General features: G+C 37.3%; 1 protein-coding gene across 2 annotated transcripts in view; it reads left to right on the forward strand.

Annotated features, from left to right (window-relative positions):
- The window catches only part of kpna4 (karyopherin alpha 4 (importin alpha 3)), a 33421-nt gene extending 21745 nt beyond the window's left edge, over positions 1-11676 (forward strand). For both annotated transcript variants that reach the window (XM_087993638.1, XM_087993639.1), the window contains exons 11-17: positions 716-847; positions 1773-1901; positions 2738-2842; positions 3193-3264; positions 3468-3630; positions 6883-6977; positions 8733-11676. In XM_087993638.1, coding sequence (XP_087849764.1) covers positions 716-847; positions 1773-1901; positions 2738-2842; positions 3193-3264; positions 3468-3630; positions 6883-6977; positions 8733-8831 — 795 coding nt within the window. In that variant the 3' untranslated portion in view covers positions 8832-11676. The remainder of the gene's footprint in view (positions 1-715; positions 848-1772; positions 1902-2737; positions 2843-3192; positions 3265-3467; positions 3631-6882; positions 6978-8732) is intronic.
- Positions 11677-13211: the final 1535 nt, after the last annotated feature.

The following is a 13211-nucleotide window of genomic DNA, read 5'->3' on the forward strand; positions in this document are numbered from 1 at the left end:
CTTTTCTAGTTTATCGCCAAGTCTGTCCTTCTGCCTGACACTGCTCTGATTAAGATCCATTTTCTTTGGGGGCAGTTTTCTTCATTTGTAGTCAAACGTAAGAAATATTTTTTATAAAGAAATCTATGCAGTATAAGGGAAGAAAATGCAGCTTTTTTTTGACACCCTTCCCAACTTATGTGCTTAGCTTTATTCCCTGCCACTGTCTTCACTCCATAAACTGATACTAATTTATAATTTGAAGATGAAATTGGAATTGAACTGTCACTAAACCATAACTGGGAACACGACTGGTGTAAACAGAATACTTAGAACATAGAAGAATACAGTGCAGTACAGGCCCTTTGGCCCTCGATGTTAGCCAGTGTGTTTCTGATAACATTCTTAACAGAAAAGTCATTGTCTGAGTTCAGTCTTGCAAAATATAATTGACATCAGTGTGACTGTCAAGATTCATGATTGTAAATCTGGGTCGCTGTTGACATTGCAAACAAATAAAAGTTTCAATACTTTATAAATGGCTGCATTTTCTTTTGTAAATTGGTGATGCATTTACCTGGTGTGCAGTGAATAAAACATTTCTTGTGCCTAAGGAATAATTTACTAGCCTCCTGTCACACTCCATTTTCCACATCCCACAGAATTTAAAAGTGAAGGATTCGTAATGGTGGTTTTCATGGTGTTTATACTAAATGTTTGTTGTTGTGAACTTCAGATTTTAGTGGACACTGTTTGGGCCCTGTCCTATCTAACAGATGCTGGAAATGAGCAGATTCAGATGGTTATCGATTCAGGGATAGTTCCTCATTTGGTGCCCCTACTCAGCCATCAGGAAGTTAAAGTCCAGGTAAGAATATAATTATCTGAGCTGTGAATTTTTTTCTCTCAGCATTTTATTTTAAATGAAATCTTAGATTTATATATTTGCAACGTTATTTATCAGAAGTTTAAAGATGAGCACCCAACCATGTGGAATAATAAGTTGATTTCAGTTTTTGATCATTATTTCTGTTATGCTTTGGAGAGGATGTGTGCGGTAAGTATTTGGAGTCCCACAGTTGAGTCGTGTGGTCTCATAGCCTGGAGTTTGTACAAGATTTAGTTGCTACCTGGTCTCCCCCTCCCCTTCTCTGTTGTCACCCTTACCCTGCCTCCTCGCCTTCTCCATCGTCGCCCTCCAACCACCATCCATGTAACCCAGCTCTCTGTAAGCAGAATTCTAACTCTGACCTCCATTTTATCTTAAACTCAGGTATCTGCAGTCCTCACTTTCTCCTATACTACAGAGCATAATAAAATCCCACCTTCTCCAGAGCTGTGTTGTAATGTCATTGAGCAAGTTGATTAGAAAATATCAATAAAACATGTTAGCCAGTGTGTTTCTGACAACATTCTTAACAGAAAAGTCATTGTCTTTGAGTTTAGTCTTGCAAAATATAATTGACATCAGTGTGACTGTCCAGATTCATGATTGTAAATCTGGGTCGCTGTTGACAATGGTGCAATGAAGCTAACTATGTACCTATAATTTTAAATGAAGATTCTATTTATCAAACATTGGAAAATGATGGACATTAGAATTAATTTAACAAAATATTATTAGTTTCAGTGAATGTGTACTATTTTTGTGAATATATACGTTTGATTTAGCTTGCCCAGTAATAAGTATTTTGTAAATGCTCAGGTTTGGGCACTATGGGCAATTTAACAAGTTGGATAAAAGTAATTTCTATGTGCATTTATGGTTTAACAAAATACTGATGTTTGCCCAGACTGCAGCTTTGCGAGCCGTGGGAAACATTGTAACTGGTACTGATGAGCAAACACAAGTAGTCCTGAACTGCGAAGCTCTTTCTCATTTCCCAGGATTGCTGACACATCCTAAAGAGAAGATCAATAAGGTAAGATACTTAAGGATTCTTTTCTGCTTGGCAAATCCCTTCTTCCTGTTTTGCACATCTACAGTTGCTTTGTTCCTAATGATTAAGAGTGGTTAACATTCACACTATTCCGTTGGAAATGATGAAATGGAGATTATTGGCTTTGTGTGTCTGGAAGAGTTGGGGTATTTTTAAGGTGGTTATTTGTCAATGGTAAGCAATATTTAAAAATCTGCAAAAAGTTAGAAATATTTAATGGTAACCAATATAAGAAGTAAGAATTTCAAGAGCTCAATGTCTTACAGTGGAGGGAGGGGGTAGTGGGTCGGGGGAAGGTGGTGGGGCAGGGGGGAAGGTTGTGGGGTGTGTGTGTGTGTGTATATGTATATATGTATGGCTGGCAATATGGATCTGATTTCATTTATTAACATCAGTGCTGAAACTGAAGTGCATCTGATGGCAATCACAGTTAATTTTAAGGGGCCTATGTGTGATTTTGCTGATGATTAGAGCCTCTCACAGTCCATTTTGCCAGCTTGGTTATGCCAGAATTCTCCAACAGGGTGGCATTTGTGTGACCCTGTCAGCTGATCCAACAAGAATTAGCATTTAAAAATATATATCCAAGTAGGATCTTGAACTTTTATAATCAACATTGTTTTGGAACATTGGTTCCGTAGCTCATACATACTCTAAAAGATACTTTCAATAGTGAATCTGCTAATATTAGTAACTTAAGTGCCTGATTCTTACAGTCCATAAGCCTGAAAATGAGAACTCAAAGGCAAATGTTATTTGTAAATAGTCAATGCACTCGTGCTTTCTCTTGACCTCCTTTCTGTTTGTTAATTGTACAGGAGGCTGTGTGGTTCCTATCCAATATCACAGCTGGAAACCAACAGCAGGTGCAAGCAGTGATTGATGCAAACCTTGTTCCAATGATTATACACCTCTTAGATAAGGTGGGCAATTAAACTTGATTTTTTTTTGCTTTTTGCAGCAAAATGTTTTAGTTTTATTTTTGAATTTTTTTAAGTAAATATTAAATTCAACATAAAGGGAGAATGCCAGAATCATTTCATATTTTAAATCCTATTCAAAGTGGAAAATTCACAAGAAATGCAAAAACAAATTTCATGAGAAAAGTGCTGTGTTAAACATAGTAATCTGGACTTCTTGGAGTTTGTGTGGAAAAGAATATTCCCGGGTCCATACATGGTAAAACAGTCTCTCAAGATTCTTAATAGTAAATCAGTTTTACTTTTTTGTGTTAAGTAAGCCAAAACTGACTCAACGTTTTCTTCCTCCCTAGGGTGATTTTGGTACTCAGAAAGAAGCTGCTTGGGCAATAAGTAACCTAACCATTAGTGGCAGGAAAGAGCAGGTACGCAAGAACTTGTACATTTAGGAAAAACAGCTGACATTTTCACGCCACATCAAGTTAATTTAAACTGTTGGTAGAATAAAGTTTTTAAATTTGTAACTTTGGTTCCAATTTGTGAATATTGTTTTGTATAAATGTTTTCTCATTACTGTTTTATAAAAGGCAAAAACGATGTGGAACTGACAGTTACAAAATTTCTTTAGGTTGCATACCTGATCCAACAAAAAGTAGTCCCTCCATTCTGTAATCTGCTAACCGTGAAAGATTCGCAGGTTGTGCAAGTGGTATTGGACGGGTTAAGTAACATCCTCAAAATGGCAGATGATGAAGCAGAAACAATAGCTAGTCTGATTGAAGAATGTGGTGGTAAGAATAAAATTATCTTAATCCTCTATATTGCAGTACTTGTAGAGATTTTGACTCTTGACTAAACATTAAGTTCATGTTGCAGCTTTGATTAATACTTTATTCAGACTTCCCCTATGTAGAGTTTATTTTCAGTTACCCAAGTCTTTGGGATTGTGTGTGAAAAAAACTGAGAATTTTGAGTAGGTGCACACCTGGGTTGAAGAATTTTGTCCATATATTTGGCCTTAGAGGCCAACTGACTTAATTGCAAAATTAATAATAATTTAGAAAAGCTTTGTACTCTTGTCTCTCTGCCCATCCTAGTTTTAACTTGAAAATAAATGAATAGTTGTTTGAGCATTGTGCTGTGGTATACTTAATTATAATGAGCATTTTATTCCTGCAATGGTGTTGTATTATTGATGGCAATTTACTCCTCAGTCTCTGACCAGCTGTGGCTTTATGAACTGTCTTGGTTTTTTTTCAGGGGTTTAATCCTTCTCTAACTAAATAGTTTGTTGAATTTAGTGGTAAGGTCCTGGGGAGTGTTGCTAAACAAAGAGCTTGGAGGGCAGGTTCATAGTTCTTTGAAAATGAACTCGCAAGTAGGTAGGATAGTGAAAAAGGCATTTGGTAAGCTTGTCTTTATTGGTGACTGCATTGGGTATTAGAGTTAAGACCTATGTTGCAGCTGTATAAGATATTGGTACAGCCACTGTTGGAATTCTGTGCACAATTCTGGTCTCCCTGCTATAGGAAGGGTGTTGTGAGACTTGAAAGGGTTCAGAAAAAATTTATAAGAACGTTACCAGGGTTGGAAGGTTTGAGCAATAGGGAAATGCTGGAGCTAATTTCCCTGGAATGTCAGAGAATTGGGCATGACCTGATAGATTTATAAAATCATGAGGGGCTTGGATGGAATAGCAGCCAAGGTCTTTTCCCCAGGTGCAGGGCGAGTCTAAAATTATAGGGCATAGGTTTAACATGAGAGAGAGATTTAAGAGGTCTAAGGGGCAACTTTGTCATGCAGAGAGTGGTGTGTATCTGCAATGGAGCTGCTTGAGCAATAAGTAACCTAACCATTAGTGGCAGGAAAGAGCAGGTACGCAAGAACTTGTACATTTAGGAAAAACAGCTGACATTTTCAAGCACATCAAGTTAATTTAAACTGTTGGTAGAATAAAGTTTTTAAATTTGTAACTTTGGGTTCCAACTTGTGAATATTGCTTTGTATAAATGTTTTCTCATTACTGTTTTGTAAAAGGCAAAAATGATGTGGAACTGACAGTTACAAAATTTCTTTAGGTTACATACCTGATCCAACAAAAAATAGTCCCTCCATTCTGTAATCTGCTAACCGTGAAAGACTCGCAGGTTGTGCAAGTGGTATTGGACGGGTTAAGTAACATCCTCAAAATGGTGGTGGCTGGTACAATTACACCATTTAAAAGGCATCTGGATGGGTATATGAATAGGAAGGGTTTAGAGTGATATGGGCCACATGCTGGCAAATGGGACTAGATTAGTTTAGGATATCTCTTCGGCTTGTTCGAGTTGGACTAAAGGGTTTGTTTCTGTGCTGTACAACTCTGATGCGATGACTATGCAGCAGCACCATGCATTGCTATCCATTAGCATTGCCCTTCACCTCTAGTCTTGTGATATGTAAATCAAGAGAGTGCTGGAAGAGCACAGCAGGTCAAGCAACATCCGGGGAGCAAGAAAATTGACGTTTCCGCCAAAAGCCCTTCATTAGGAATTCTGACGAAAACGTTTCTGATGAAGGGCTTTTGGCCAAAACGTTGATTTTCCTGCTTCTCGGATGCTGCCTGACCTGCTGTGCTTTTCCAGCACCACACTCTAGACTCTGATCTCCAGCATCTGTAGTCTTCACTTTCGTCTTATATATAAATGACAACTTTTGGTCTCGTTCCTGAAGCAAGTTCTAGCCAGTGTAGCTTTATTCATCCATTGTATCCTAGACACTGAGAGAGTGGGGGAGAGATTTGAGGTTTGAGGCCTAAGAGATCTAAATTAACAGGAAGAAGCAAATAGTACTGATTCACAGTTTAAAATAAAAGTTAAAGTCCATGACATATGCAGTAAATGAATCGTGGGCTACAGAGATGTGATAATTAAAAGAAAATACGTATTTATATGGTGTCTTTTGCAGGCTTGGCATATCAAAGTGCATTTCAGCCAAATTATTATTTTTTTAAAGGTGCTGCATCGTATGTATGGAAACGTGACAGTCAATTGTCAAGCAAGCAAGCTTTCATAAATAGCAGATATTTTACCAGTGTTTAATGAGTAAATGCTCACTTCGCTACCAGAATCTTCTGTTCATAAAGTACTGTGAAATTTTAATGTCCCCGAGAGGATGGGCTACTCCGTCAGTTTAAATTCTTATCCCCAAAAAAGTGAAATATTGGAATGTTAAATGAAAATGTGTTTTTTTTTCTGCATTGCATGTTGAACTCTCAGTTTGTGCCTGATTAGTTAACTGTTGTCAAGCCTTATCCAATGACTTAGGACAGATCCTGGCATGGCAGCCACTCACTGCTGCATTCACTGCAGGTTAAGACCTTGGCTTGAGAAAATGCAGGACTGGTCACCTTTTTTTGCTGGGCCTTTTATTTCTTTTTGTCTCTTGCAATGCCTGTCCATTAGTCAACTTCCAGAGATCTCCAGATATTGACAACTGTCTCTCAGTTGTCATGTGTCAATGCCTGTCATCTTTTGTAATATTATGCATGGGTGTCCCTGTGCCTCAATGGTTGGTTTACAGCACAGGAGTTCTTTCAGGTATACGTTAGTCAACCATCTGAACTTGGCTGAGGCAGCACGCACATCATTGACTTACTAATGTGTGCGGTTTCTAGCCGAAGTACAGTGGGAAAAACCTGTGTGGAAGCACCCTGTGAACTATGGCTAGTAACAATTGTCAACTTGTACTACATTTAATATACAAAGACAATCTTGCTTTTTGTTTTTCCTGAGTTACCTGTGATTTAATTATTTAGTCAAAATTGGAGCATTGTAAGAGATCATATAAGTGATATTTCAGGAGATACTAATGACCTCTGAATTAGAGTACAGCCTGTGATTGTTCAGTGCAAGTTGCATGCCTCTGATGTTTATGAATACAAATTCTGAGTTTTGATCTTTACAGGGAGAGTGGATAGTTAAGTTGATTCTGTTGTACGATACAAAATGCTTTACAATTATCGGGTATAAATGTACAGCTAATATTGTCCAAATCTTCTTCAGGATTGGAAAAGATTGAACAGTTGCAACATCATGAAAACGAGGACATCTATAAATTGGCTTATGAGATCATTGACCAGTATTTCTCATCAGATGATGTAAGTATAAGGGGCACATGTACTCCACTGTCTTTTTCAAATGCAATTAGGGAAGGGCAATAGACAGTAGTCTAGCCACCAATCAAGGAATTTAAAATATTAAAATACAGAATATATGTTGCAGCTTGTCCACAAATCTTGCTGATGTTATTGAATGTTTTGATCATGTTTTTGGTCAGCATTTATAATGTTGAGCTTTATCATTATAAATGTATACAGAAAGGCAGCATGTAAGCATTTTAGAATTGAAAGCCCTATCTTAACAGACTGCAATAAAAAAAACTTTTGAAATGTTAACCCAGCAAATCATTTAAAAAGCTTTATTGACAAAATCTCCCTTAAGATCCTGCATTAAGGTTATATTCCTTTAAAAAATGTCATCTGATTATGCATGCTATTTATGTGTGACACAGACGCACACAGCGATCTGCACAAGCAACTTTAAAAATACAACGTAATATTTACAGACATCTCCCAGTTCCCACAATGGGACCGCCCTATACCCAGAGTGCTAACCATGCCATGCTCTGTTTTGTCGTTACTGATAGGCAATAGCAATCCAGAAATGAGTCAAATCCCTCATGCTTGTATCAAATTACAGATTTTGTGTTTGTAAAATCTGTCAAATTCTAGGTATTTTCCTACAGTGAGATTAATTGAGAAGTCCCCCTCTCCATGCTGAAAAACCTTCAACATTGTTCTAGATTGTGCTAGGAAATATTGTTTGGATTTCAGCCCAACAGAGCTCAAGATTGCCTTTGTGCAGCTGACCCTGTCGTTTCCATTCCCTCGTGAAGTAATAGATGCATGGCAGATTCGTTTTATGTAGGGAAATGGTACATTTGATCAGAAGAAAGAGGTTTAGCAGTACAAACCAAATGATACAATATTAAATGAGATACAGTAACATTGGGGATATGTAAATAAATCTTTGGTGACCAGACAGGTTGAGAAATCTGTTATAAAATCATATGGGACCTTTGGCTTATCAATAAAGGCAGTGCAACAGTTATGCTGATTCTCTATTGACTGGACAAAGTCATTACCTCCAGCACTGATGGGTAAAAGATTAAAGGCAAAATGAGGGTTTTTTTTTTAATATAATGAATGGTTATAAGTGTATTGCCAAAAATGATAGATGGACAGATTCAGTGGTAATTTGATATACTTCAAGGAAACAAAATTGTAGGTTGGAGGGGTATGAAACTAATTGAATAGCTCTTTCAAACGGCTGGCAAAGGGGGCTTATTCTATGCTGAATCATTCACTTGCATTCTATAATAAAATGTACTCAAAATAATAGTCTATGCTTATGTTTCTGTTTTGTCACTTGGAATATGTATCTGCAATATTACATTGTTTATCATCTACTGGGACCTCTCCATTATCTAGTGTTGTCTTCATAGTGTCAATTCCTCTCGAATCATTTTGCAAGTGTCTCACCTATTTTAGATAATATTGTCTGGAAATGTGTAATGGAAACCCTTTTGCTGTATCAAAGACCTCTGTCCCTCCTTATTGTTTCCTCTATTTCTCATTTAATTTTACCTTAATTTTAGTTAGATCATGTTCCTCCTATCTATCCCAATGGCAGAATATCTTAGTGCAGAATATTTATAGTTGAATTCTGTTATTTCAAACCTTTGCATTTTTGTGTTTGTCCCAACTTGTTTTATGATATTAACTGCTGACGTAATGTAAAAAATTGTGACTGCTAGGTTTGGCCTTGGTTGATAATTCCCTTTTTCTTTTAAGATTGATGAAGATCCTGCCTTGGTTCCAGAAGCAATTCAGGGTGGGACATTTGGCTTCAACTCATCCACCAATGTTCCAGCAGAGGGCTTCCAATTCTAGAAAGGCATAATTCCTGGAGCAAGTGAAATAATGCAGCACTAAAGGAAGGTTTGATCGATCATGCTTGGCTCATGTGGGATCCACTGCTGCATTAAATCGGAGAGCTGTTTTGCAGATTGCGTTTGGTGTCCGAGAAAAGCCCAAATGAAGTCAAGCTGGCGAGTGGGTGCGAGTGCGCGTGAGAGTGGTAAAATGTTAAAAAATTTCACAGTGAATGCAATTTCGGTTGTTTTAAAGAAAGGGGCTAAGAGTCAAAGAAAGGTCAATGTCCACGAAGTAACTAAACCAAGATCAAATTCAGTTATCTAGAATAATTAGAGGAATGAAGCAGTTAAGATAACTACAAAGCTTCATCAACCAAGAAAGGGACATCGACAAGTCAGAAGACCGAGTCAAGGCCTTGCTATGAAGCACTGTGTGAATGGACCCACTGTATGAATGTCTGGACTCAGTGCTGTTGGAGCCAGGTTCATTACTTGAAATCTTGGGCTCTGTATTCACTCATAAAAATAAACTCCTAGTCATGGAGTGATGTGTGGAAGAGAGTAGTGTATGGGCGTGATGTTGTATGTGAACGCATGCAAACTTGATTGCCTTCAAGTGGCTAATGAATAAATCCAGAAAAACACCAAAATGAGTTTGTTTTTATTAATAATTAACATACACTGGAGAATTTAACCAATTTAGCAGCAGTGCATTGTATAATTTATCTGTGGCAATTTAGGTTGAATCTTGCAGCTTATGCCATTTGCTTGTTTTACTTCCACCTTGGCCATTATAATTTTTTAATGTTTATACTACTTATGTACTTTATTTGTAGTTATGAATTGTTCCTCACTAAACAATTGCACCAGTTAAATCAGTAAGTGCTGTGAGTTGCTTTCCATATAAATCACGAATACAGGAAAGAAATTAAGAAATATGTAATGGTAGTAAGCTGCTCACATGCAAAAATTTTGCAGAGGAAGAAAGCAAACCTATACATGCTCTGCTGCTTATAAACATTGAAAGGTTGTCGTAATTTAAGTCCAGGGAATCTCAAACACCAACGGTGTTGTGGAGCTCATCAACTTGGATAAATAAGGTTGGCTAAGATAATCAAATCACATGCATCTATTAATTGATGGCTGCTTCTGATTTATTTTAGCTACGTTTTTAGTTAGTTCCTGTGTAGAATATAGCACCGTACCTCATGGGGTAAATGCTGTTAATAAACATTTGTTTCCTATTTTCCTGTTATTTTTCCGGATTAAAAATATTTCAGTTGTGACTAATTTTGGTGTATACTTTCTGCTAAAGGGGAATGATAAAAGTATGTATAGAGGAAATAATCAAATGTGAAAACACCCTTGATATGTTTCCTACTTTTAGGAAGGACTTTTTAAAAATTAGATACAAGTAGCCATGAACCATCTGAGCCACTTTAAAAAGAGTTTGATGTGTTTCAAGAAGCTTGCATGCAGACCATGCAAGTTCTTTTTAAAAAAGAAAAGAGCCTGGAAGATTGTTGGTTCTTTGAAGGTTTCGTACACTAAATTTGGCTGATTGATCAATTTTGTTTCGAGAAGGAAAAAATGCTTACCCTCTTGGTAAGGTGGCTCATTGTAGGAAATACTGTGCCTTCTCCCTTAGAGCACAAGTGTTGCATGAACAAGTGTTACTGTATTTAAAACCGAAGGTAATAGTCACTAAGGGGAAATGTGAAAATGATTACCTGATTCCTATTTTGTGTTTAAAAATTTTGGAATATTGTAGACTGGATTAACATGTAGTTGTGATTTCTTTTGTAAATTAGTTGGTTTTCCCTTGAAGCATTCCTTGTCGTCATACACATGCTTTAAAAGCTAGACAAAAATTGAAACAAACATAAAATTAGCTTGCTTACACTGTTGTCCATTAGAGTGCAGGCTAATCTGTTTTAGAGAAAAATAAACTTTGAAATTATTCTGTGTGGCCTGATGTTCCATTGTAGTATTAATGTGTTACATCAGGGGTTCTCAATTGGAGGGAGGTGGCTGTGAGAACTTTTCATGGGTCCAGTGAAAATAACCAATAGAAACTTGTTTCATGTCTCATCTCTGCACGACTCTTCTGCCCAGTAATCTAACTCTGTTTGGGTTAGATGTGGCACATCTGTTTGTTATTTTTGACACTTTGGACATTGACACCAAGTCAGGCAGTGCAGTAATTACAGGTGACATCAGACTATAGGTGGGTGAGCATTAATCTATTTCAGACATGCTGACATATGATCATCTATACCAAAACTGGCACATTAAGGCATATTTTGAGGTTGTCACCAGCATTGAAAAATAATAGATTTCTTCAGTTTATTCAGGAAGGAGAAGTATCCAGTGAATTTTCAATGATCAGTGATAAAACTGGTTATTAAAGGAGAGCTTCCTCTTTACAGTCACTACTTTTTTTGACCTATGCAAGCAATACTGTGGATTAGGCAAAGTTCAAGTCGCTTGCCTCAAAAATGGTGGAAAACTGTATCTACGATTCATTACAATTAAAGGCTACTATATATTGTACATACATATCTTGGGTACTAGAGTCAGAGATATACAGCATAAACAGACCTATCGGTCCAACTTGTCCACGCCGATCCTAAACTGATCTCGTCCCATTTGCCAGCACTTGGCTCATGTCCCTCTTAACCCATCTTGTTCATACCCATCCAGGTGCCTATTAAATGTTGTAGTAGTACCAGCCTCCACTTCTTGTGGCAGCTCATTCGACACCACATACTTCGTGAAAAGTTTGCCCCTTAGGTCCCTTTTAAATCTTTCCCCTCTCGTCCTAAACCTATGCCATCTAGTTGTGGACCCCCCCCCCCCCCCCCCCCAAAAAGAAAACACAAGCGCAGGGAAGAGGCCTTACCTATTTACCCTATCCATTCCCCTCATGTTTTTATAAACTTTTCTAAGGTCACCCCTCAGCCTCCGACACTCCAGGGAAAACAGCCCAGCCTATTCAGCTTCTCCCTATTGCACAAACAGTTATAAGGAGGTTTAGTGCATCATCGATAATGAGGGCAAGTGGGACCCCAGAAATACTGATTGAGCATATATGACAGGACAGGGTCATTTACTATATTTGGAAAAATTTAATAATGTGATTCAGCCAGCCAAGATGCATTTTTTAACTGTTCAAATTGTAAGTATAAAACTGATGGATACAATGTTTCTTCTTCTCGTGAATCACTTGAGGCGAGTAGGTTTCCTTTGGTGGTTTCCCTATTGCCTTTTTATTCATGTAAAATCAAAAACTATATTTAACACTAAAGCGCCCCACCAAGCTTTTATAAGGGGTAGGCTGCCCCTTTCCATTGTGAGCAAAGCAACCAACTCAATATTCAGAGCCAGCACTTCCAGTCTCTGCTCACAGGTTGTTCTTGGAGTAGACCTAAAGCCTAATCCTTCTGGCTGAAATCAACCACTGAACCAGTAATCGCTATTCAGATGCTCGCCTATCTTCTTGTTAACCTGGTACTTACACGACCTGCTGTAGTTTTCACAATTTGGAATTGGATTAAAACGAATTCCACATTTAACTTGATGAGGACTGTATCATTAAACCACAGGCTCTTTGTTTGTCAACTACCGTTCTTTGCTTTTGTTGTATGTACCAATCAAGTAATATATTAAAAAGTTGCCAGTGTTATATTTGAAAGCTTTTGTGTTTACATAGAATGCCTACTATTTACAGTAATCTTGTGTTATTTTCACAAAACATTTTTGAGAGTTTACAAATAGGTTTTTTTAAACAAATCCTGTCTTTTTACAAAACAGAAGTGCTACTTTGTGGAAAAAATAAGAGAAAAACCTACAAAGTGGTTTCCAGGTACTACTGATAACAAAGGTAGTAAAAGACTAAACATGATCAATTTTTTGAATAGCCAAATAGTGTGGACACCTGGGGAAGTAAAATTGTGGAAATGCAGATCTGGCATCTTTTCTGTGGAGAGAAGTTTCATGTTTCAAGTTCAGGATCATTTTGACAGGTTGTGTTCTGATAGGTTATTGACTTTGAATTTTGACTTGGATTCTCCACAGAGACTGTCATACCTGCTTTATTATTTTCATCATTTCTTGTTTTGATAATACTTTGGTTATTGACTAGCTGATGATTTGAAAGATGCAACCATATTGGAATTTTACTAGTATGTCTATAGATTTAAAAAAAAGTAAATTGAGTAATGTTTGTAACTTTTCATTTAGCAAGTGCAATGTCATCCTATCCCACTAACACCTTTTGAAGCATTTTCTGTGGCCGAAAGTAATTACATTTGGGATGGTAATGTACTGGCATTTTCAGTGGAAACTCTATTTTTAATCAAAAACAAATGCCATGGTCATGGTGAAAGAGGAGAAT

Source organism: Chiloscyllium plagiosum, unplaced genomic scaffold, assembly GCF_037043375.1.
Source record: "Chiloscyllium plagiosum isolate Xiang-an unplaced genomic scaffold, Cpla_swu_hap1 HiC_scaffold_13, whole genome shotgun sequence".
NCBI lineage: Eukaryota > Metazoa > Chordata > Chondrichthyes > Orectolobiformes > Hemiscylliidae > Chiloscyllium > Chiloscyllium plagiosum.